The 24,286-nt window shown below is 42.1% G+C and overlaps 1 protein-coding gene and 1 pseudogene across 3 annotated transcripts; both read left to right on the forward strand.

The window, feature by feature from the left end:
* The first annotated feature begins 2,141 nt into the window (after window positions 1-2,141).
* Window positions 2,142-21,038, forward strand: FAM50B (family with sequence similarity 50 member B). 3 transcript variants are annotated; one of them, XM_032340991.1, is made up of 3 exons: window positions 5,598-5,669; window positions 12,137-12,144; window positions 19,891-21,038. In XM_032340991.1, the coding sequence occupies exon 3, from the start codon at window positions 19,891-19,893 to the stop codon at window positions 20,815-20,817; it is 927 nt and encodes a 308-aa protein (XP_032196882.1). In that variant the 5' UTR covers window positions 5,598-5,669; window positions 12,137-12,144; the 3' UTR covers window positions 20,818-21,038. The 3 variants fall into 3 exon arrangements, with proteins under 3 accessions (XP_032196880.1, XP_032196882.1, XP_032196881.1); XM_032340989.1 differs by lacking the exons at window positions 5,598-5,669; window positions 12,137-12,144 and adding an exon at window positions 2,142-2,241 and having other exon boundaries at window positions 19,727-21,038; XM_032340990.1 differs by lacking the exons at window positions 5,598-5,669; window positions 12,137-12,144 and adding an exon at window positions 10,713-10,772 and having other exon boundaries at window positions 19,727-21,038.
* LOC116589082 lies at window positions 5,148-6,696 on the forward strand (annotated as a pseudogene).
* Window positions 21,039-24,286: the final 3,248 nt, after the last annotated feature.

The following is a 24,286-nucleotide window of genomic DNA, read 5'->3' on the forward strand; positions in this document are numbered from 1 at the left end:
GGTGTCTCTCAAGAGGGGATGAGTGAACCAAGAAAGACATTAGAGATGGATTTCCATGAAGCTGATGCAACTTTACTTCTCAGGCCTGTATCTGCCTGGCCTTCTTCTCTGGGGCTAATATTTAGTATTTTCCAAAGTAAAAAATTTCAGCCACAATGAACTAGGACTGCTGTCTCTTTCCATTCTGATTCTCCTCTGTCACATTTCCCCTTGTCTCAGGTGGCACTGAACCAACCAAGGATATTCTTGGGAAACTACAAAGGGGAAGTGAATTGAAGATACATTAAGTTTCAGTTGAGAGGGATGATTTTGTGTGGTTTGGACAAGTAATGCCCGTGGGCTAGAGCGACTTCCCCAGTCTGACCGTTGACTGGTATAGGGTGAGAAGTGTGCACGACCAACTTATTGGACCTGTCCCTGGGCCCAAGCCCTAGATTCCACACCATACCTGGGATCCTGCAATTTCCTGTCAACACCTGGGGACTCCTTAGGCCTCTCCTCTGAATTTATCTTCTTATGGATTAAAAACCACTGCTGGGTGTGCTCCCTCAGGGCCCAAGAAGGGCTATGGGGTGGCTGTATCCAGGGAGCGTGGCTGGAATGTTAGCTGTATATGTGTGAGGCCCTGACAGGTGTTGGATGGAGCCTAGGAAAAGGGAGAAAAGGGAGCGGCCAGCCTTCAGTGGGAATTCTAAATCCAAACCTAGTCTTCCCAGTCTCTTTTAAGGCATGTTTTTCAGAGAAGGAGAATAAAACATAGCTCTTCAATAGTTTATTAGTGTGATTTCTAATATTTAATTTATAAAATCTTTAAATCTTTAGACCTCCATTTGTACCAAGGACCCACACAGTATTGGGATTGTACCTGGACCATAGTAACTTTGGCTTGTTTGGGCCACTCCTGCTGTGTAACTATTGCTCTAAAACTTAGTGGCATGAAACAACCATCTCATTATGCTCTTGGATTCTGAGGGGCAGAAATTCAGACAGGACACAGCTTGTCTCTGCTCCAAAATGCCTGCAGCCTCCGCTGAGAAGACCCCATGGTAGAGGTGACTCTGCATTGGGGGCAGGAATCGTGTCGGGGCTTGGTGCTGGCTGTCGGCGGGATCTCAGCTGTGCCGTGCACCGCGGCGGCACCTAATGTGACCTGGGCTTCCTGAAAGGATGTCAGCCACCGGGGAATCGAACTTCTTACAGGTTGGATCTGGGCTCAGAAGGCGAGAACCGCTGAGAATCCCTAAGTAGAGCAGTAGTATTCTGTTGGTTACAACCAAGCCACAAGCCTACCCACATCCAAGGGGGCTGGACCTAAGCAAGGAGATGTGGACTCCATCTCTCAGGGGGAGGATCGTTAAAGAATCTGGGGGCTATATTTTAAAACTACCACTCAGCAGGCTCCTTGCTCAGCAAAGAGCCTACTTCTCCCTCTGCCTGCAGCTTCCTCTGTTTGTGCTCTCTCTCCTTCTCTCTCTGACAAATAAGTAAATAAAATCTTTAAAAAAATTAAACTACCCCCCAGGTTAAAATATTCTTAACCATCCTGACTTCCAAGAATATACCTAATGGCAATTCAAAGAACATTCCAAAAAAACTTGACATCTCTTTTGAAATTTTAGCTCATACATAAAAGAAACATAATACAGTTTTCCTCCTATCTGACAGAAATCCTAAAAATTTATGTATCAGTGATGGTTAAGAATTTTTAAAGCAAAAAAGATATTTTTCTAAAGTATCAATAACAAAAAGGTACTTTTGATAAACCTTGTTATAGGAAAGACTGAATTATATCTTTCTATTCTATCAAAAATATCGTAAAATCGTTACCATATGAAGTGACAAGAATGTGCTGCCCCCAAAAGTGTGGGTGTTTTTACAGACCGTTGGATCATCATATGTGCATTTTTAAGAATATTCAGAATCAGAAATGGTAATTAAATCCCAAAGAAGGAAAGACCAGCACAAGCAAGTGTAGTTTAGAAACACTTCATGGAGGATGAAGGAAAGATGGGATTTCAACAGAGAGAAGAAAAATGGAAGCTGAGGGCAGAGCTGAGTAACTGGTCAACCCGTAGTGTCAGTTAAACGTGACATCACTTCTGATTGTCTCAGTCTCCATCCTGATTGGTCGGTGCCTTCCATAGCAGTTGGTAAAGGTTTCGCACACCGTCCCTGTCAGTTAGATGGGGCAATATTAACAAAGACACAGAGAAGGAATAATCTTGGCCTGTTGATCAAACGGTAAGGAAATTAGACGGGCTTGAGTCCAGCTGGGACCGTTATGGGGAGGACAGCTGTTTAATTATGGTAAAACAAATTGTGAAGAATATTGAATGTTAAGCAAAAGAATTTGTACATAATCCTGCAACTGGTGGGGGGTAATGAATCATTTTGTGAAGTAACGACAAAATGGAGGTGTTTATTGTATTTTAGGAAGATTACAGCAGTAGTCGAATGAGGGCAAACCTAGAGAAATCTTTTCAGGAGGTGGGTGTGATAATCCAGACATGAACTTACCAGATGTTAACTAGTAATTTCGGCTAATTTGTATATCACTTTTTAAACTCAGGTTCTTTAACACAACTTTAACTCAAGTTTCTTAGTAGCTTATAATGGATTGAAGACCTCTACTTAAAATATCCTACTTAAATTCTCTGGTCCCATCTCCGTCCAGCCCCTGCAGCAGTGGGTAGTTCTACCCAACCAGCTTTATGGTGGAGCACCCATAGACGGCCTTTTCTCCTTTCCCATCCCTGGCTTGTCTGATGCAGAGGCTAGCTGGGCTGTCCAACCCACTGGGTACCCACTTATGTACAACTAAGAAATGCAGGGTTATTAACATCCTGTGCAGCAACCCTTGGCCACTGGTGATATGTGCTGTAGGGTAAGTGCTTTCTCTTTTCTCCCCATCCCACAATGACACATTTTCATGGAGCTTCCCAAAGTCCCTGTGGGCTCAAATCGTTGCTATGAGATGGCTGCCTGGATTGTACTGGCTTTCCTCTTCACGCTTCCATTTCAGCCTGACAGTCCCCCTGGTCCTGGTGACCACATCCCCAGATAAACAACCCATGCACAAACTTTTGTATCATGCTCATCTTTGGGGAAACCTAGGCTAAACTAGAACAGGATCTTCATGTCCAGTCCTTTGAAACCCCCATGATGGAACCTCACATAATGTTCTGCTCCCATTAGGAACATCAATATAGCCAAGAGCGAATATCTCCTTTGACCTTTTAATTTTAAAAAATGCGGTTGTAGAGCTGAGGCAGTCCTATATTGTAGCAGTGTGTTTTAGGCATGTGGGGAGGTAGTTTAGAATCCTGGGAAGAGCAGAGAATTTCAAGTCATGAGATCTGGATTTGAGCTTTGCTACCTACAAAGTGAGTGAGAGGGCAAATTATAGAACTCTAGTCTTCCATATCTCCATCTATAAAGTGGGGAAGTTAGTAACTACCTACCTTCATAGGGTAACTACAAATTTGTTTTGAGATTTGGGAAAGAAACTCACCCCTCTGAGAGGATTACAAAGAAACAATCTCTCTTTATCCTGAATATGAATAAGACAGCTCGTAACGCTAGAAATCACTAAACATCATCTCCTGGCCCTAAAGATTGGTCAGCCTACAGATAAAGTGGAAAGGAACCATGGTGAGATTAGTGAACTTCTGAACCAAGCCACATCCATAGCCCACGTGACCTCTGGTCATTTCAGATAAATGAGTCAGTAAATATGTCATTTAAGCCAGTTTTAGTCAGACTTTCTCTTACTTGGAATAGAAGAATTTCCAACTGATAGTATATGTAAGTAAGCTTTGTAACTTGAGATCACTATAAAAACATTAGTTTTTACTATTTTTATTCCTACTAGTTAACAAGAATACCCATAGTCCATTGAGCAAGTTGAGAAAAATTCCTAAGTTTTCATTTCAATTTAGTACCAACTTTTGGAAAAAAATTAAGTCACTGCCTTATGTTATGTAGATTACCTGTATTAGACAGATTATTAGCTATATTATTTGTATATGTAGAAAGAAACAAATGTAAATAAAACCTATTAAACTGACTGAACGTTAAAATATATACTAAACTTATAAGTCATAAAAGAAATGACTGTTCAGATATGGCTACATAAAAATAATACAAAACTGCTGTAATTTGAGAAAATTACTGTAAATAAAGTTAAAACACAAAGACAAACTGGGGATAATGTTTGAAGCTTATATGGTAGATAAGCTTATAAAGAGTTCTTATAAATCAATAATAGGAAACCTCCTCAATAAAAAAATAGGTAAAAGATTTCATGACGAAATCTGAGAACTATAAGAAAAGATGCTGAACTTAAGATTAAGGAACATCAAGGGCTATCATTAAAAGAGATAACTAATATTTGTAATAACTAGTACATACACTAACATGTAATAACTATCACCAGACACTATAAGAATTCTCTCACAGAGATGTAGGTATAAGAATTATTATTACAGCATTCAAATAAATGAAAACAACTTAAATGTCAAGTAGTAGAAAACTGGTAAAATAAGTTATATATTCCTATACTTAGATACATTGGTGCCATTAAAAAGGATCCAATAAGGGAGTGCCTGAGTGGCTCAGTCAGTTAAGCATCTGATTCTTGGTTTTGGCTCAGGTCAGGACTTCAGGAACCTGGGATGGAACCCTGTGTTGGGCTCTGCACTCAGTGGGGAGTCTACTGGAGGATTTCACTCCCTCTGTACCTCCCCACTTTCTAAATAAAGGAATAAGTCTTCAAAAAAGATGGTTAAGATTGTAAGTTTTTTTTTTTTTTAAAAAAGGAACGAGTAGGCCCTTAAATGTTAACATGGAAAGAAATATGATATATTGTTTGAGTTTATCAAACGAGGTATAGAATGACCCCCATTATATTAAAATATATATTTATGTATACATTTACAGTCTAAAAATAAATGCCAGCTATTAATACTAGTCAGCTCTCAAGTGTAGGGTTACAATGAGATCATTTTATGTAAAGTTTTACAAAATGTATATAATATAAAAATATTTGTTTATAAAACAAATAATTCAATGAGCACCAATCAGAAAGAAATCAGGGGTTTTTCGCAACAGGTTTGCTGCCAGAACACAGGTGTCGTGAAAGCCACCGCTCAACCTAAACCAGAATGGGGAAGGAAAAGACTCATATCAATATTGTTGTCATCGGACATGTAGATTCGGGCAAGTCTACCAGTCCTGGTCATCTGATCTACAAATGTGGTGGGATCGACAAAAGAACTATCGAAAAATTCAAGAAGGAGGCTGCTGAGATGGGAAAAGGCTCCTTAAAGTATGCCTGGGTCTTGGGTCAACTGAAAGCTGAACATGAACGTGGTATCACCATTGATATCTCCCTGTGGAAATTCGAGACCAGCAAGTATTATGTGACTATCATTGATGCTCCAGGACACAGAGACTTTATCAAAAACATGATTACAGGCACATCCCAGGCTGACTGTGCTGTCCTGATTGTTGCTGCTGGTGTTGGTGAATTTGAAGCTGGTATCTCCAAGAATGGGCAGACCCATGAGCATGCCCTTCTGGCTTACACACTGGGTGTAAAACAACGAATTGTTGGTGTTAACAAAATGGATTCCACTGAGCCACCCTACAGCCAGAAGAGATACGAGGAAGTCATTAAGGAAGTCAGCACCTACATTAAGAAAATTGGCTACAACCCCGACACAGTAGCATTTGTGCCAATTTCTGGTTGGAATGGTGACAACATGCTGGAGCCAAGTGCTAACATGCCTTGGTTCAAGGGATGGAAAGTCACCCGTAACGATGGGAATGCCAGTGGAACCACACTGCTTGAAGCTCTGGATTGCATTCTGAGACCAACTTGTCCAAATGACAAGCCCTTGCGTCTGCCTCTCCAGGACGTCTACAAAATTGGTGGTATTGGTACTGTCCCTGTGGGCTGAGTGGAGACTGGTGTTCTTAAGCCTGGCATGGTGGTCACCTTTGCTCCAGTCAATGTTACAACTGAAGTCAAGTCTGTTGAAATGCACCATGAAGCTTTGAGTGAGGCTCTTCCTGGGGACAATGTGGGCTTCAATGTCAAGAACGTATCTGTCAAAGATGTTCATCGTGGCAATGTGGCTGGTGACAGCAAAAATGACCCACCAGTGGAAGAAGCTGGCTTCACAGCTCAGGTGATTATCCTGAACCATCCAGGCCAAATTAGTGCTGGATATGCACCTGTGCTGGACTGTCACACAGCTCACATTGCTTGCAAGTTTGCTGAGCTGAAGGAGAAGATAGATTGTCGTTCTGGAAAAAAGCTGGAAGATGATCCCAAGTTCTTGAAATCTGGTGACGCTGCCATTGTTGATATGGTTCCTGGCAAGCCTATGCGTGTTGAGAGCTTCTCTGACTCTCCTCCTCTGGGCCATTTTGCTGTTCGTGACTTGAGACAGACGGTTGCTGTGGGTGTCATCAAAGCAGTGGACAAGAAGGCAGCTGGGGCTGGCAAGGTCACCAAGTCTGCCCAGAAAGCTCAGAAGCCTAAATGAATATTATCCCCAATACCTGCCACCCCAGTCTTAATCAGTGGTGGAAGAACGGTCTCAGAACTGTTTGTGTCAATTGGCCATTTAAGTTTAATAGTAAAAGACTGGTTAATGATAACAATGCATCGTAAAACCTTCAGAAGGAAAGGAGAATGTTTTGTGGACCATTTGTGTGTGTGTGTGTGTGGCAGTTTTAAGTTCTTAGTTTTTAAAATCAGTACTTTTTAATGGAAACAACTTGACCAAAAATCTGTCACAGAATTTTGAGACCCATTAAAACAAAAGTTTAATGAGAAAAAGAAAAGAAAAGAAAAGAAATCAGGGTTGTATAATATGTGGCCTCCTTGATGGTTGAATGCATTCCTCTTGTCCTTAGCTCCAAATGTGATGTAGCAGCTGGCAGATGATAGTAACTATCATGTGTAGGAAGAAGGGAAGGCAAGAGGAGGGGTGACTTTAAGATCTACACTCCATTGTCCCAAAGCAGTGCACACAGTGGGGGTGGAGGATTAGAGAGAGCATAGGGAAGGGTTTCCCAGGGAAGGAGGAGAGAAGTAAACAGAACTTCCCCAACCAGGAACCCAGGAATGGAAAAATTTCACAGCCAGCTCCAGGTGAAGGAAAAGATTTCGTTTCTCATGTTCACTCACCCAAACTCCTACCTATGGTGTTTAGAATTGGCTCCTTGAAAAGTGTGTGAAGTAGTCATTTGCCAGATTCTGGCTATGAAGGCCAGGGGCTGCCCCAGCTCCTCTGCCACCAAACCAGGAATTTCTTGTGCCTGACCTCATCCCTTCCTGGTCCTTTGGAGTTCCCTTTGGACTAATCTGATAACAGGTCATCACTGTTACGAAAAGCCAAAGCCTGATACAATCCTATGAGCTAAGGCTCTTGGCGGAGTTGACTTCTCCCTGCTCCCACCCTCAGAAGCTAGAGTTTGGAGTTCTAGATGAAAAGAACAAGGAGGCATTACACAAACAAACTTCAGGCTCCCTTAATCTAAGCCTTAGCATCAACTTTGATGAGTTATGAGAAATCTCTTTGTTTGAATCCTAGGCCATACAACTCAAAAGGATCAGACAATTTCAACTTGTAAATTTTCAGATGAGAAAACTAAAGCTTAGATAAGTTATCTGAATTCCCCCCGAGGCCATGACCAATTTTAGAGATGACATGAGAATCCAGTCCTCCTTAAGTAGCATAATCTCCCTGCTGCCATGCCACATCTTTGGCTGCCACACTTCCAGTGGCAGGGTTTCAGAGTTTCAGGGGTTTGTAAATATTTGGGTAAATATAATCAACTGACTGATTTTCTTGGGTTCTTTAAACTGTGGGTGATAGTTGAAAGCAGCAACTGTAACATTATCTAATGGGATTTTCAATGCATGAAATAAAAATATATTTCCTTGAATATATCAATGAAATTCAATAATCTTCTAGACAGACATAAAGAAAAAACAGAGAGGACACAATATAAAGAATAAAGGAGGAAATCACTACAGGCAGTAAAAGGATAATGAATAAGACAAAAACTATATACATAAGTTTGACTGCTTAGATGAAATGAGCCAAGGCCTCAAAGGCCACATACTATCAAGACTCACCCAAGAAAAAATAAGCACACTTGAATAGTTCTATCTATACCTGTTAAATAAATTGTAGTATAGAATCTGGCAAAAAAGAAAACTCTAGGCCCAGACAGTTGTACTGAAAAATTCTACCCAATGTTTAACGAAAAACACCCAATTCTACACAATCAACATCATACAGGAGGTTCTAGTTAATGCAACAAGGAAAGAAAAAGAAATAAGTGACATATATATTGAAAAGGAATAAATTAAATTGTCCCTGTTCTGAGATAATAACTGTTGTCTCAGGAAACACGATGTCTATACAGAAATCCCAAGGAATCTATCAAAAAGTTTGTAGAATTAATACTAATGGATTTAGCAAGACAGAAAAATGCAAGGTCAACAGAAAAAAAATTTTATTTTTATATATTGGCAATGAATAAATAAATTACAATTAAATTTAAAATAGTTCTAAAAAAAGATAAGTAGTTGGGTATAAAGCTAACATGCGGAATCTGTATACTAAAAATTACAAAGTGCCAATGAGAAAAATCAAAGGAGACCTAAGTAAATGTAGAGCCATACAATGATCTTAGATTGGAAGGCTCAGTATAGTTAAGCTGGCAAATCTCCCTAAATTAATCTATAAATTTAATGCAATTCTAATCAAAATCCAAACATTGTTTATATAGAGTAGGTGATTTTACAATTTATATGGGAAAGCAAAAGGACTAGAATACCAGGAAGTTCTTTTTTTTTTTTTTAATAAAAAATCTTATTTATTTATTTTGGAGAGAGAGAGCACGTGTATGGGCCTGAGCAAAGGGTTGGGAGGAGGGAGAGGGAGAGAGAATCTCAAGCACACTCTGTGCTGAGCAGGGAGCCCAACACAGGGCTTGAGCTCATGACCCTACCAGGAGGTTCTTGAAAAACAAATAACATTGGAGGATACATATTAACCATTTTAAGACTTACTATAAAGCTCTGTAGTGTAGTATTAGCAAAGGAATAGATGCATAGTTCAACAGAACACAACAGAGTCATGAAATAGACTCATAAAATATAGTCAATTGATTTTTGACAAAGCTACAAAAAATATTCAGTGAAATAAGACTAGTCTTAACAAACAGTGTTGGAACAATTAGATACCAATATGCATACAAATTAACTTTGACCTAACCTTCATATCTCAAACAAAAAAATTAACTAAAAAATAGACCATATGGGCTCTTTCCATAATTTGGCTATTGTTGATAATGCTGCTATGAAACCAAGAAACAGACTCTTAACTAAAGAGAACAAACTGATGGTCACCAGAAGTGAGGTGGGCGGGTGATGGGTGAAACAGGTGATGGGGATTAAGGAGCACACTTGCTGTGATGAGCACCAGGTGTTGTATGGAAGTGTTGAATCACTAAATTCCATACCTGAAACTGGTATTACACTGTATGTTAACTAACTGGAATTTAAAGAAAAATTTGGAAGAAAAAAATATAAAGTGGCTCTTCACAAGTGGGTAAAGAAATAAAATGGGTTTCCTGTAAAAAATAAAATAAAATAATAGAAATAATAATAATAAATTTAAAATAGACTATAAATCTAAATGGAAAATGTAAAACTATGAAATTTGGAGAAGAAGGCTTAGGAGAAAATCTTTGTGACTTTAGATTAGGCAAAAAATTCCAAATAAGACATTAAAAGTGTGAGATGTCTGGGTGGCTCAGTGGGTTAAGCCTCTATCTTCGGCTCAGGTCATGATCTCAGGGTCCTGGGATCGAGCCCCACATCAGGCTCTCTGCTCAGCAGGGAGCCTCCTTCTCCCTTTCTCTCTACCTGCCTCTCTGCCCACTTGTGATCTCTGTCTGTCAAATAAATAAAACCTTACAAAAATAAAGACATCAAAAGCATGATTCATAAGTGAACAATTGACAAATTGGACTTCATCAAAACTAAAAAATTTGCTGGGTGAAAGCCCCTTAAAGAAATGAAAAAAAAAATCTACGCAGCTAGAAGTTATTGCAAATCATATATGTAATAAAAGGCTTGTATTCAGAACCTCCAAAGTACCTCTCAAACTCAATAGTAAGAAAACAATTAAAAAATGCTCAGAGCATACACATGGCCAACGAACACATAAGAAATGCTCAACATCACTCAGCACAATGAGATACCACCTCACCTCACTGTTCAGAATGGCTAAAATTAACAACTCTGGCAACAAGAGACAGCGAGGAGGCAGAGAAAGGGGAGCCCTCTTACACTGTTGGTGGGAATGCAAGCTGGTGCAGCCACTAGAGAAAGCATTTTGTAATGTGTATAATTGTTGAAACAGTATGTTGTACACCTGAAACTTATAAAATGTTATATGTCAACGTATATGTAAAAAACTTCAATGAAAAATTTAAAAATAAATAAAACAACTCAGAGACCTGTAAAGCAAAACAAAGGAGTCAAGTTTACAGTTTTTAGATTTTAAAAAATTGTAAAAAGACTTTGCAAAGAGTACTTTATAGCAGGGCTTCAGTGTCTCACGTGTTTTCCCATGTGAGCACAATGGTCCTTAATAAAGCCTCCTTCTTCTCTCCTTTCCCCCCGAAGCTTTAGCAATCAACCAAGACACTGGGACAGTCTTTGGGCCAAGAGTTTCTTCTAAGTAAGTGGCAACTCAGTAAAAAAATGTAGCATCATGGCCCCGGCTATGGGGGTCAGCACATAAAGGCCAAAAGAGTCCAGGAACTAACCAGTTCCTGAGGGCGCCTACCTCAGTCCCAAGGGACAGAGCCAAGAACCACCAAAATGCTGAACCCTGTTCTGTGGACCTTAGCAGGCTGTGTTTCTCACATTTCATTATCAGGAAATCAGTCCAGTGGGGGCTTCTGAAGTTGGTGTCCACTGGAATTAATAGCAGAGATTTTTTTTTTAAAAGATTTATTTATTTATTTTAGAGAGAGATAGTGTGCAGGGGTGGGGGCTGTGGAGACAGGGCAGAGGGAGAAGGAGAGAGCGAATCTCAAGCACACTCCCTGCTAAGCACAGAGCCTGATGTGGAGCTCGATCTTAGGACCCCAAGATCATAACCAGAGCCTAAATCAAAGGTCAAACACATAACTGACTGAGCCACCAAGGCGCCCCAATAACAGATTTTTTCTTACCACATGTGCCTTGACCAGTGCCTCTGGAAGAAAAGAATGCTATTTAGAATTTGTCAAAATTTGTAGCCATTAGCTATTTGTCAAAACTGTTTGTCATAACTGCACACCAAAAAGAATAAATTGTATTTTGAGTAAGCAAAATAAATAAATAAATAAACTCTGGGAAAAGTTGGTCTTCAAATTATCCTCAAACTGTAACTAAAGACAAATTTTAAGCAACTAGCTCATGTCTTTTTATTATTGGGGCTCAATTCAAAGCAATGGATGGCAAAAATGTGTACCATTAGGTTGTTTCTACTTTTGTGCTTTAGTTTATTACCGAAACAAAATATACAAGGTAGCAGAGGGATCAAAAATAGAGGACAGGGAGAGTCTGATCTGTTAGGAGCCTGCGCACCAAACACTCTGTTCATATATTCCATAGCCACCCCATTGACTGCGTAGGATCCTCCACATTTACGAGCTGTTTAAGGACTAAATCCTAATAGTAAAATATGTAATGGTGACCACAGGTAGTACCAGAACTCCTCTGCAGCTGCTGGAACCCTGGGGGATGAGAATGGTTTTAGGAAAATTATTAACCAGCTCGGCTTCCCATGAGATATGAGCCCACCAAGTGGTCCGCCAGGCTTGGAGTGTGAGTGCATTTTGCAGAAAGCTCCAGAATGCTCCAGGGCAGCGGTTCCCTGGGCAAGCAGAGAGGACACCCAGGAGCTCTGGCTGGTGTGAAGGGGTTCTCTAGAAAGTGGCTGATGAAGAAAACAAGTTCACGAGGAGTTAAATAGTACATTCTGTCTGCTGTTTGTGATGATGATGTCAGGGACACTACAAACGATCTGATGAGTGTATGAACACCATAAAAGAGACTTCTTAGTTTCTGGTTTGCTTTTCCTTCAGGGTTCCTCAAGAGAGCGTGGTCCTTCCCTATTCACCCAAGTCAATGCTAGGTTCAGATAATTTCTTATCTCAAATTTAATTTCTGAATTTATTGGGCAATCATTCCCTGCCTACCTCTAATGCCAAGAAGTTGGGATCTCAGAACAATTTCTCCTCAACTGACCTCATTATCCATGAATCCTCTAGGGACCGTCTTAGAAGCCACCCCAGGGACAGATTTTCCTGCCATAAACTTAGTGTCTCCCAGGATGCTGGGCCCCACAGCACAACCAGGTCTGTGTTGGCTGTGACCAGTGTCCATTATGGCTGTCCCTGGGCTCCTGCCAAAGGTTCTGCCAAGTAGCAGGTGCTGCTCTGACTGATGAATTCTTCAATCCATGATCACTCCTAGTTGGCAGAAAATATAGGTTTTGAGATAATCCATCCCACTAACCATCTCTTTGCTATGATTTGAACAATCCACTTTTTGTTTTTGTTTTCATTTTTTTGGTGTGTGTGTGGGTAGCAAAGCAAGGTTTATTGAGTGAGAGCAAAGCTCCCAAAGAGGAAGGGGACCGGAGAGGATTGCCCCCAAACCCACCACTTCCAACAAAGCAAGAAGAACTGGGTGGTGTTTAATTATCAATAATCTTCATTGACAGCAGGATGAAAAACAAGAGGAGACACTGACCAAGGGCCAGAGTTGGCTTTGGCACCTACCAGGCTGGTGACTGAACTAGGCCTCCCTCTGACTTGGAGATCTTCTGAGATCAATGTAAAATGCCACAGTCACTGCGCTTTCCAAAAAGAAAAAAGAAAAAAAAAAAAAAACCATCCCCAGAAAACCAATGACTGTGTGGCATTGTAACGCTTTCCATACGTTTCTGCATAAAATAACACTTCTCTTTACTACTTTTCATGTTCCGTGGGAGGAGAGACAATCTTGATTTGTTTAGAATATGTTCCCTTCTGGGCAGACATCTGATTTTTTATTTCTCACTGACTTTTCTGTAAGGTGTGAGCCCCTTACTGCCTCTCCCTCAACCCTGCTTTCCATCAGGCCCCTTCACTTCCCTGACAATTCTTCTAAATGTTGTGTTTGAAGAGACACTGCGATCTAAAACAAACAATGTGTACCTTTTTGTTCTTTTTTTAAAAAAATATTTTATTTATTTATTTGAGAGAGAAAGATCACAATTGGGCAGAGAGAGAAAGGGAAGCAGGATCCCCACTGAACAAAAGGGCCCGATGTGGGGCCCAATCCCAGGACCCTGAGATCATGACCTGAGCTGAAGGCAGAGATTCAACTCACTGAGCCACCCAGGTGCCCTACATTTTTGTTCTTAAAAAGATCTATTTCTTTGAGGGAGAGTGTGAGCGAGCAGGGATGGGGGGGTGGAGGGAGAGGGAGAGAATCTCAAGCAGGCTCCATGCTGAGTGCAGAGTCGAATGTGGGGCTTGATCCCACGACCATGAGATCATGATCTGAGCCCAAAGCCAGGTGTTCAACCAACTGAGCCACCCAGGCATCCCCATGATATGCACCTTTTGAAAGATAAAAGGTAATTGGAGCTTCCTCTCCTCTTTGCCTTCACTTCCCAAGTGCCCGTGTAACCCTGTTTGCTCCCACCTAGCACACAGTCATGTACGTACAGGCCAAAACTCACCTCAATTCTATTTTTGATTAAACTGCAAAGAACATAAAAGTATATTATTACATGTGACATTTGCCATAGGTTTCTCGAAAACAGTTTTTATCAAGTTAAAGAAATTTCTTTCTAGGTCTAGTTCACTAACTTTTTTTTAGTGTTATTTGCAGGTATCTGAGATATTATTAATGTGGTGAATTACACATGTATATATTTTAGTGTTGAACTATATGAATAAATCCTACTTTCTAATGTATATGTTCATAAACTGCTGAATTCAGTTTGTTAATATTTTGAGATTTTTGCTACTACCTTTATAATTCCTCACATTGTAAAAAATCCAGTTTAAAAAAAAATCTGGTTTAAATACTAAGAAGTTCTGTAATGCCTTCCTCCTCACGTGACTGGGCCAGATATTTTGATTTAGTCCAGGAAAAAATTAAATCTTCATCCACCATAAGAAGAAATCAATAATAGATGAAGTAAAATTGGTTAGCCACAAAATATCAACGTAAGAGTTACTGAAGAATAAGAAAGTAAATATGAGAAGGAACTTCCCACAGGATTGAAAGGAGTTGCCTCTAGAGAAAAGAGTGACAAAACTGGGAGCTGCTTGGTCTGCTGCCATTTTATTTTGTTTTGTTTGTCAAAATAACCCTTTCACTATTACTTTTCTTTTTAAACCATGAATATGCATTACTTTGATAAAAACGAAGGAACACATTTAGGTCTCCCAAAACTCAGAGACGTTTCTGGCGCAGAATCTATTTTGAAATCTGTGACATCTTCTTTCTTTTCTCTAGTGAACATATATTGCAGTCATGGCTTGTTTATCTAAGCTTTTTCCATCCCGTACATTTTGCTCTTCTCTGTCTCTGAACATGTGAAGCTTCTTCCTTCCACCTTTTAACATCCCCAAATACTGGACTTCTCCCAAGCAAATGTTAAAAGACATTTTTAACTACACACTGCATCCCCCTACACTCACATTAGAAAGCATCCAATAAAATTATCTTCATAATCATTTTAAAACATCCATGAAATACTTCTGGTCGGGTGACAGAATTCTGCAGAGGTCATGCACTGGTTCATTGGTGGGGGGGGGGTGGCATCTGGTTGAGTGAGAGGCTCTGTGCTTTGCTTGGACAACTAATTCAGGATACATGATGGCGGCTGGATGGATCTGTGGGTGGTGATGTCAGGAGGCATATCCTAGACCCAGTGTGGGCTGATTAGGAAGGGTTGCCCTTTATAGACACAGGTTCCACCATCATCAGTTCAGGGCAAAGCTGACTCCAGAGAAGGGGTATGCTTGCCCCTTGTAAGATTATCAGTTTAAACCAGGAGGGAGACTGATAGAAGGTAAACTGCAAACCAGCCATGACACAAAGTATTCTTTTTTGATTTGTTTCTTATTTGCAATGGAAACGAGAGTCTTTTTTTTTTTTTCCTGTTAAAATAGTTAAGGCAATAGCTTTTGAGTTTTGTGGAATTTTTAAAAAATGCTACTGTTTGCTTGCATATTTGTTTTACCTTGTGGCTAAGTTGGAAGGAAGTAACATTTTTGTTAAATTAAATTTGCATATTTAATCAGCATTTCAGATTCCTTGGAGCAGGCTGTTGCTCCCTTCCATCTACTGTTGCTACTGTTATTGTTGATACAGTTTAAAAGAGTTGGAAAAGTAACTTGTAGCTTGGTGCAGTCCTTTTCATTGAGAATTGAGGCCACAAGCAGCTATCATCTTGGAGCCAGTGGGGGGTATTCTTAAAACCAGGATTTTAGACTCTAAGGATAAATCTGCTTCCTTCTGTTATTTGTGTTTCTTGTCAAGCTTTTGGAAGAATTTCAGACTAACCTTTTTAATTCTGGAGGCTGGCTGGCTATGGTATTTGAAGCCTGTGATTGAGTTAAGAGGAGGGATGGTAGATAATAGGAATAGGAATGATGAGGTTTGGGGACTATATTGACATTTGGCTTCTGATTAGATTGGGAAAAGGGCAAGTACAGTTGATGTGGCCATATTCTATTTGATTGGATTAAAGTGTGCTGGTTGGATTATCTAATTGAAAAAAAAAAAAAAACCAACAAGGAGGTGGCCGAGCAATCTGATTTCTGTTATATCTAATATCATACAGGGAGCCTGGAGAGAAGAAGGTATTGGTAACTTTGTGTATCTGCAGATGGTAGTGGCATTGGAAGTTGCTGGAGGTTTTCTGTAGGATGAACTTGAGGCTGATTTTGAAGCCTGGCACCAGGAGAGCAGGGTTCTAAGAAGAGTATGTCCAAAAGAAACAGTTTATGAAAAGGCATCGTGTAGTCAGGAGCACTGAACTATTCTGGGTGGCTACTGCACGGTGTGGAGTATTGGGAAATGGGTGGATGGGTCTGGTGATTAGGACCTAGTAGGAAAAATTTAACATTCCAGTTTTATCTTAGTGGGTTAAAGCCTCTGCCTTCGGCTCAGGTCATGATCCCAGGGTCCTGGGATCGAGCCCCGCATCGGGCGCTCTGCTCAGCAGGGAGCCTGCTTCCTCTCTCTCTCTTTCTCTGCCTGCCTCTCTGCCTACTTGTGATCTTGTCTGTCAAATAAATAAATAAAATCTTTAAAAAAAAAAAAAAGAGAAGAGATTTTGAAGAAAGGAAGTGACAGGTTTATTTTTATTTCTTATCAGGATCACTGGATAGTGTATAAAAGATAGACAAGAATGAGAATATACTGATAATAGGGCTTTATACTGACTTTATACTTCTACCAATGAGGAAATTTTAGGTGGGGGGGGGGTAAGCACAATTCCTGCATTAAGACCAGATGTAAGAAAGGAAAGAAAAGGAAAATACACGGAAGGTTTTTTTAATTTTATGTGTGAAGCACAGTAGCCAAGGAAAACACCTCGATTTCTTTTTTAGCCAGTTTGGTGAGTGGCAACACCACAATATTTTCTTCTTGGCCTGTAGGTGCCATATTTGATTATCAGAACATAAAAGGTTTCTTCTTGAGGTTGTGCCCACAAGCATCATTGCTTTTAGGAGGGGCTAGCTGAAAACTGGCATATAGTTCACAGCCTATTTTTCTAAATGTGGTCCCATGAAGCACTGGTTTTGAGAAATGTCAACAGATATTTTGTAGGGGAAGAAATGTTGAATAATCCAAAACTTTTGGGAAACATGAAATGCTATACCCCTCTTGGAGGGTGTCAGTGGAAACATGTCAGACACTCACAGTAAAGAGTTTTTTCAACTTTCTTTAACTCAGAATTTCCATAGTTACTTGAGTTTAGAGAGCTTTTTTTCAAGGAACACATATTTAGGGAGACCTAACTAGACTGCAGTTTTTATGCTATGAAATTTGGGAGGGGGCGGATACGATTATTCAAGAATCACTGTGTTTGAATCAGAAGAGAGAACTGTATCCAGTGGTGTGCTAATACACGTCTACCTACCAGCCTGGGGTATGTGGGGGAGGTAAGACAGACTAGGGGTGTTAGAAATACAGGAAGAAGCATGAAATAGTTATCTTGGGGAGCAAGACAGCAGACTCACCATGGCAGCATGATAGAATTACCAGACAGTTTTGAGTACCCTTTGGAGGTTTGAGGTCAGGAACCTAAAGTGAGACTAGCCTGCACAGCAGTGCTATTTTCTCCAGCTGCCAGGGTTTAGGAGTTGAGAAGATGGGGGCTAGGTTTAATCAGGATGAGAGCTTTTCCAGGCAAGAATAACATGAAGGAAAGGAGCATGAGAGATTGAGAATCTGGGACTCTCTGGTGGGTTATGAAGGAGTAAGCACGGATGTGTGTGTGTGTGTGATGATAACGGAGAGGTTCTGGGTCTTTGGATTGGAGGTTTCAAGCCATCAGAGCACAGATGGAGTTGGGGTAGTGTAGTAAGTCATTTGAAAATAAAGAAGGTGATAGAATTCCCATTTGGGAGATGGGGCACTTGCTGGCAGTGATAAGAAAAGGTCTTCAGAAGTGAGGAGGTCTAGGTGTCAAGTACGTTCTGCTGATGACACCCAGGATTCAGATGGGCGGAGGATGGAGGGGAAGGCAGTTGAGCCAGGTGCTAGTCCGCAAGGGTTCAGAAGGACAGGGAATTCCAGAGATGACAGCAGCAGCTGGATAGTATCACTGGGTTGCATGAGCTTCAAGGGAAGAAAGAAATAGAAAGAAACATGAGAGAAAGAAAGAAAGAAAGGAAGGGAGGGAGGAAGGAAAAGAAAAGAAATGTTTTCGAAAGAGCAAAGACACTCGTTGCACTTTTAGACTTTGAGATGATGTGGATGCCAGAAGAAAACAACCTGTACTTTAAGGAGCTTCAGGGAGAAATGGTCATCTCAGGGAACAGCAGGCTTCTAGCGTGAGACAAAGAGGTAAAAGGGAAGGTTCCCAGAGGTGGCTGAGGATTTAGAAGAGTTTTCTGACGCGGTGCTGCCTTCTAGAGGACAGGGTGGAAGAGTTTAAGAAGGTGGGGATGGTTAGATGAGACCTTGTCTCGAGTTTATGGGCGTGAGGGTCCAGCAGATAATGGAGCTGTGGTTTCCTAGACATCCTGTTTCCATGGAAAATGGGGTTGTACCTGCGCTGCTTCTGAATGTTTTCGCATGGGGCATAAGGCAGATTCAACAAATACCTCAAAAATTATTCTTAAGGGACAGCAAGCAACTAATATGGTCCTGCCTTACTCCTAACATATTAATGGGAACTTAGCTAACATTACCAACCTCTAGAAGAGTACTAGGAGAGTACTTGCTCCCTTGCATCCTCAAGAAGAAATCTATATCTGACTGAGGGGGAAGGTGCCTACACCCCCTGGGCCAGCATAGATGTTAGGATCCGTTATCAAAGGAAAGAGATTGAGACAAAGTGAAAGTTATTTAAAGCTTTATTTTATGCCAAGTATTAGAAGTCAGACTGATTAGCCAGGGGAACGAGACTGAAAGTTAAAATTATGCAAAGCTTTATTCTATGCCAAGCATTAGAAGTCAGACTGACCAGCCAGGGCCGCCTCCAAAGAGAGCGACCCCTCTCAGCCTCACAGACTAACTTTTATAGAGCAAAAGCCTGGCCACACATAGGTGGCCAATGAGATTGTAACATTGCATATTCATGTTGGGTCACACGCAGGTGGCCAATTGAATTACAATTTACCCGATAGTAGCTGTTTGAACTAACCTATTACTCTGGTCAGAATTGGAGCTCAAGTTTGGTGCCCAAAAGACAGGGTTTACATTCTTTGGTGGTTAGGGAGACAGTATGTGTGCCTTTTACTGATTGGATGTCTCCACCTGGCCTGACTCGTCCTTGTGTTCTGGCTCTGTTATTAGGAACTGGCCAACCATATTTTACTAGTTTTCCAGACTTGTCTCTTAAGTAAGTTCCCAGGGGGCGGGGTGGCGAGGGCAGGGTCAGTTTAAGTTTTACTGCACAAACAACAAAGTGGCTTTTTAACCAAGATGGAACCGCTCTGGCTAAATAGGCCCTGACAATAGACACTTTCCTTCCCAGCACTGCTCTCCACTGGTTGCCACACCAGAATCCAAGCCACTGCAGGCCAGCTTTCTTGGTGCCGAGACTCTTGCATTCCCATGTCTGATGGGGTTTCTGGACAAATGACGAGACTGGAAGACTGGGAAGAGTTTGCTCTGTAAACCCACCTTCTCCAGGAGCAGCTCTCAAAGCCCAGGGTTGCACTGTCTAGATAGGGCTACTGGGATTTAAACTAATTAAAATAAAATTAGAAGGCAGTGCCTCCATAGCACCAGCCCCATTTCAAGGGCTTGATAGCCTCATACGGATACACTCATCGGTCAGCACAGCTGCAATAACATTTCCACCCTCTCCGGAAGTTCTATTAGAGTGCGCCCCCGTTAAGTAGTCATTAAGCTGTTCTTTTGGTCCCTTTCTAACTCAGGTGTTTTTCCTTGGTGCAGCACCTGTGAGCTAGCCCCGAAACCCGCGGGCGTTGGGAAGGACCAGGAAGCCGGCGTGTCTGCGCCCGTGTCAAGCCGCGAGCATGGCTCAGTACAAGGGCACGATGCGCGAGGCCGGCCGGGCCATGCACCTGATCAAGAAGCGGGAAAAGCAGAAGGAGCAGATGGAGGTGCTGAAGCAGCGGATCGCCGAGGAGACCATCATCAAGTCGAAGGTGGACAAGAAATTCTCGGCTCATTACGACGCCGTGGAGGCCGAGCTCAAGTCGAGCACGGTGGGCCTGGTGACCCTGAACGACATGAAGGCCAAGCAGGAGGCCCTGCTGAAGGAGCGGGAGATACAGCTGGCCAAGAGGGAGCAGCTGGAGGCGCGGCGGCTGCAGCTGGAGGCGCTGCGGGAGAAGGAGCGCAAGCAGGAGCAGAAGCGCAAGGTCTGCAGCCTGTCCTTCACGCCGGACGAGGGCGACGAGGGCGACGAGGACGCGACGGCTGGGGAGCAGCCCGGGTCCGCGGCGGGGAGCAAGCGGCGGAAGAACCTGGGGAAGAATCCCGACGTGGACACGAGCTTCCTGCCGGACCGCGACCGCGAGGAGGAGGAGAACCGGCTGCGCGAGCAGCTGCGGCAGGAGTGGGAGGCGCGGCGCGAGAAGGTGAAGCGCGAGGAGATGGAGGTCACGTTCAGCTACTGGGACGGCTCGGGGCACCGGCGCACGGTGCGGATCCACAAGGGCGGCACGGTGCAGCAGTTCCTGAAGAAGGCGCTGCAGGGGCTGCGCAAGGACTTCCGCGAGCTGCGCTCGGCCGGCGTGGAGCAGCTCATGTACATCAAGGAGGACCTGATCCTGCCCCACTACCACACCTTCTACGACTTCATCGTCACCAAGGCCCGGGGCAAGAGCGGGCCGCTCTTCAGCTTCGACGTGCACGACGACGTGCGGCTGCTGAGCGACGCCACCATGGAGAAGGACGAGTCGCACGCGGGCAAGGTGGTGCTGCGCAGCTGGTACGAGAAGAACAAGCACATCTTCCCTGCCAGCCGCTGGGAGCCCTACGACCCCGAGAAGAAGTGGGACAAGTACACGATCCGATGACCCCCTTTCCGCTCCCCGCTAGGCTCCCTGTCCTACCCCTCCCTGGTCCTGCAGAGCCCTGGCACGCGTGGCCTTCGCAGCCTCTGATGGCCTCCTGTCCACGCCCAGGCAGCAGCACCCAGCATAGGAAACAGATCTCTGTACCCTATCACTTCCAACTTAATTTGGTGACCTTAATTTCTTACCCCAATTTGAATAAAGAGCCGAGGGTTCTCACTTTATCCAAGTGTGGTCCTTCTATTGCTGATGTTTTTTGGGGGGGTGCTTGGTTATTTGAGGGAGTGGGTTGGTATTAATGTTACTGTGTGGACCCACTATATGGCTCTGTTGAGCTTTATTGAAACCATCACTGGGCTCTGCGGGACAGAATGAGAGTATGGGGTGCATTTTTTACCTGAGTCAAAAAGGGTTAAAACAAATAGTCATGAGCATGGACTTTGGAGCCAAACTGCCTGAGTTTGATTCCCCAGTCAGCTTCTTCACTTGCTGTGTAATTTGGGACAGACTAACTGAACCTCTGTGCCTCAGTTTCCTCTCCTGTAAGTAGGGATAAGAATAGCACTTACCTCATAAGATCCATGTGGAGATTAAACGAGTTAATATTTGCAAAGCACTTAGAACTCAATAAACGTCTGCTGTTACTCTTCTTATGGTCTTAATTTATTTAAAGAACTGCTGTGACCCATTTCAGAACGATGTGAGGGCAAAGGTTGACCTCCCCCATAACTTTTCCCAAGATCAGGGGAGTTGGAGGGGGAAGTGGCTCACAAACTGGTGGAGCAGCCCCCTCTGGAGCCGTCCTTAGCTGCGTTGCTGAGCCCCAGGGGTTAGGAGTTGGTTAGTATAGCCTAGAGATGAGGATTAGGGCCATGCCTTGTGCCTCCAGCTCTGACATGGCTCTGCACAGTGCTGTTAAAGATTCTGTCATTTAAAATTTTGATATTTTACTCATTATGGATTTCCTTGTATTAATGTTGATTTTTAAAAATATTGCGTTAAAATGTTATCTTAAAATTAAAATTTTTTTGAGAGATTGGGGAAGGGGCAGAGGGAGAGGGAGAGAGAATCCCAAGCAGGCTCTACTCTCAGAGCAGAGCCCAACATGGGGCTCAATCCCATGACCCCATGATCATGACCTGAGCTAAAATCAAGAGTTGGAAGCTCAATTGACTGAGCCACCCAGGCACCCCTAAAATATTAATTACTGAATTCTGGGGTGTTTCCACCCCCTTCCCACCCTCCATTTACCTTAATGCCCAAGGCAGATGCCTCACTCATCTTACCCCAGTCCCAGCTTCTTAGAGTTCTTGCTTCAACCCATAAACAAGAACTTCCACCAAAATGTTGGCCCTTGTGGGTCCCAGCCTGTGTTGTCCATTAGGATCATCAGGGAAGCTTTTACAGCTGCCAAATTCTCAGTGATGCTCAGAGTCAGGATCTCAGTGGGAAGCAGACAGTACATGTTTTGAAGCTCTGCAGAGTTCAATGGGCAGTCAGGTTGGAGAATGAATGTGTTAAGGTTGCTTTCTCTCTACCACTTACTAATTCCTCTGCTGAGATTTCAGGCCATAAGCTCACCTGGGTCATGCCCAGGATGGGTTGAAGACCACCTGAGTGGACTCTTGGTTTATTTCAGTGGAATGTTAAATGGTACCCAAAGCCTGATGCTTGCTTGGAGCAGCAGTGTCACACCTGACATCTTGTTAGAAAGCACACACCTATTGAATTGGAATGTGTGACCCAACAAGATTACCTGGTGATTCACATGCACACTAAGATTTAGTGACCTGTGACTGGCTACATGTCTGCTCTATAGTCTGAAGCTCTAATATATTAATTCAAAACTTATACTTAGAGGGTATTAATAGTAGAGCTCTGTATTTTTGTCCAAGCCACATTTTCTAATCCAGCTTTAATAATGTTGATATGCTAACCACAGTCCAACTCCTACATCTATTTCTTAATTGGTTTGGAGTTACTTAGATTTACCTTACTTTGTTCTGCCATGCGTGACAAAACCCCAAAGTCACAGTGGCCTAAGCAAGCCTATTTTTTTTCCTATGCAAGTCTGGGGATAAATTTGCATAGCACCAGTCAAAGACCTGGGCTACTTCCATCTCTTCTGTTATCCAAGTGGCCTCCATACCCACAGGTATATCATAAGCCAAGATGGAAGTTCCAACTCCAGCCACCACATCCACATCCCAGGAAACAGAAAGAAGGTAAAGGGAGAAAGGGAAATCCCAAAGTCATAAAATGTCTGTCTCTTAAGGATACCTGTAAATTGACAATAATTTGGCTATATCCCTTTTGCTAGAATTTGGCTACTTGGCCACACCTTGCTACAAGGAAAGCTGGGAAATGTAGTCTTTTTTTTTTTTGGTCAATTTAATTTTTTTTTTCATTTTTAAAACTTTTCAATGTCAGTACAGTTAAGATGAGGTGTTATACTAGTTTCAGGTATGCAATATAGTGATTCAACAATTCTAACATTACTCAGTGCTCATTATGGTAAAGTGCACTCATAATTGCCTTCACCTATTTCACCCATTGCCCCCACCCACCTCCCCTCTGATAACCATCTGCTGTTCTCCATAGTTAAGAGTCTGTTTTTGTCTTTTTTGTTTATTTAATAAACTCCACATACAAGTGCAATCATACAGTATTTTTCTTTCTCAGACTGACCTCACTTAGCATTTCATCCCCTAGATCCACCTATGTTGTTGCAAATGGCAAGATTGCATTCTATTTTCATAACTGGGTAATATTCCATTGTGTGTGTGTGTATGTGTGTGTGTGTGTGTGTGTGTAATGTATGTCTATATATATATATGTATGTGGTATATATACACATACCACATCCTCTTTATCCATCCATCTATTGGATGTGGGTTGCTTCCATACTTGGCTAACGTAAATAATGCTACAGTAAACATAGGGATGCATATATCTTTTTGAACTAGTATTTTCATATTCTTTAGATAAATTCCCAGTAGTACAATTATTGGATCATATAGTAATTCTATTTTTAATTTTTTGAGGAACCTCCATATTGTTTCCACAATGGCTGCACCAGTTTGCATTCCCACCAACAGTGCACAAGGCTTCATTTTTCTCCACATCCTCACCACCTATTGTTTCCTATGTTGTTGATTTTAGCCATTCTCACAGGTGGGAGGTCATATCTCATTGTGGTTTTGGTTTATATTTCCCTGATGATGATTGCTGTTGATATCTTTTTATGTGTCTCTTAGCCATCTGCATAACTTCTTTGGAGAAATGTCTGTTCATGTCTTCTGCCCATTTTTAAATTGGATCATTTGTTTTTTGTGTTGAGTTGGATGGGAGATGTAGTCTTGAGTTGAACTACATCCTTACTGAATTTCTGCCTTCTGATCTGTCCATTTCTCATAGAGGGTTATAGAAGTCTCCAGCTATGATAGTGTGTTAAGCATGATGACCACTACAC

Source organism: Mustela erminea, chromosome 4 (genome assembly GCF_009829155.1).
Source record: "Mustela erminea isolate mMusErm1 chromosome 4, mMusErm1.Pri, whole genome shotgun sequence".
NCBI classification, from domain to species: domain Eukaryota; kingdom Metazoa; phylum Chordata; class Mammalia; order Carnivora; family Mustelidae; genus Mustela; species Mustela erminea.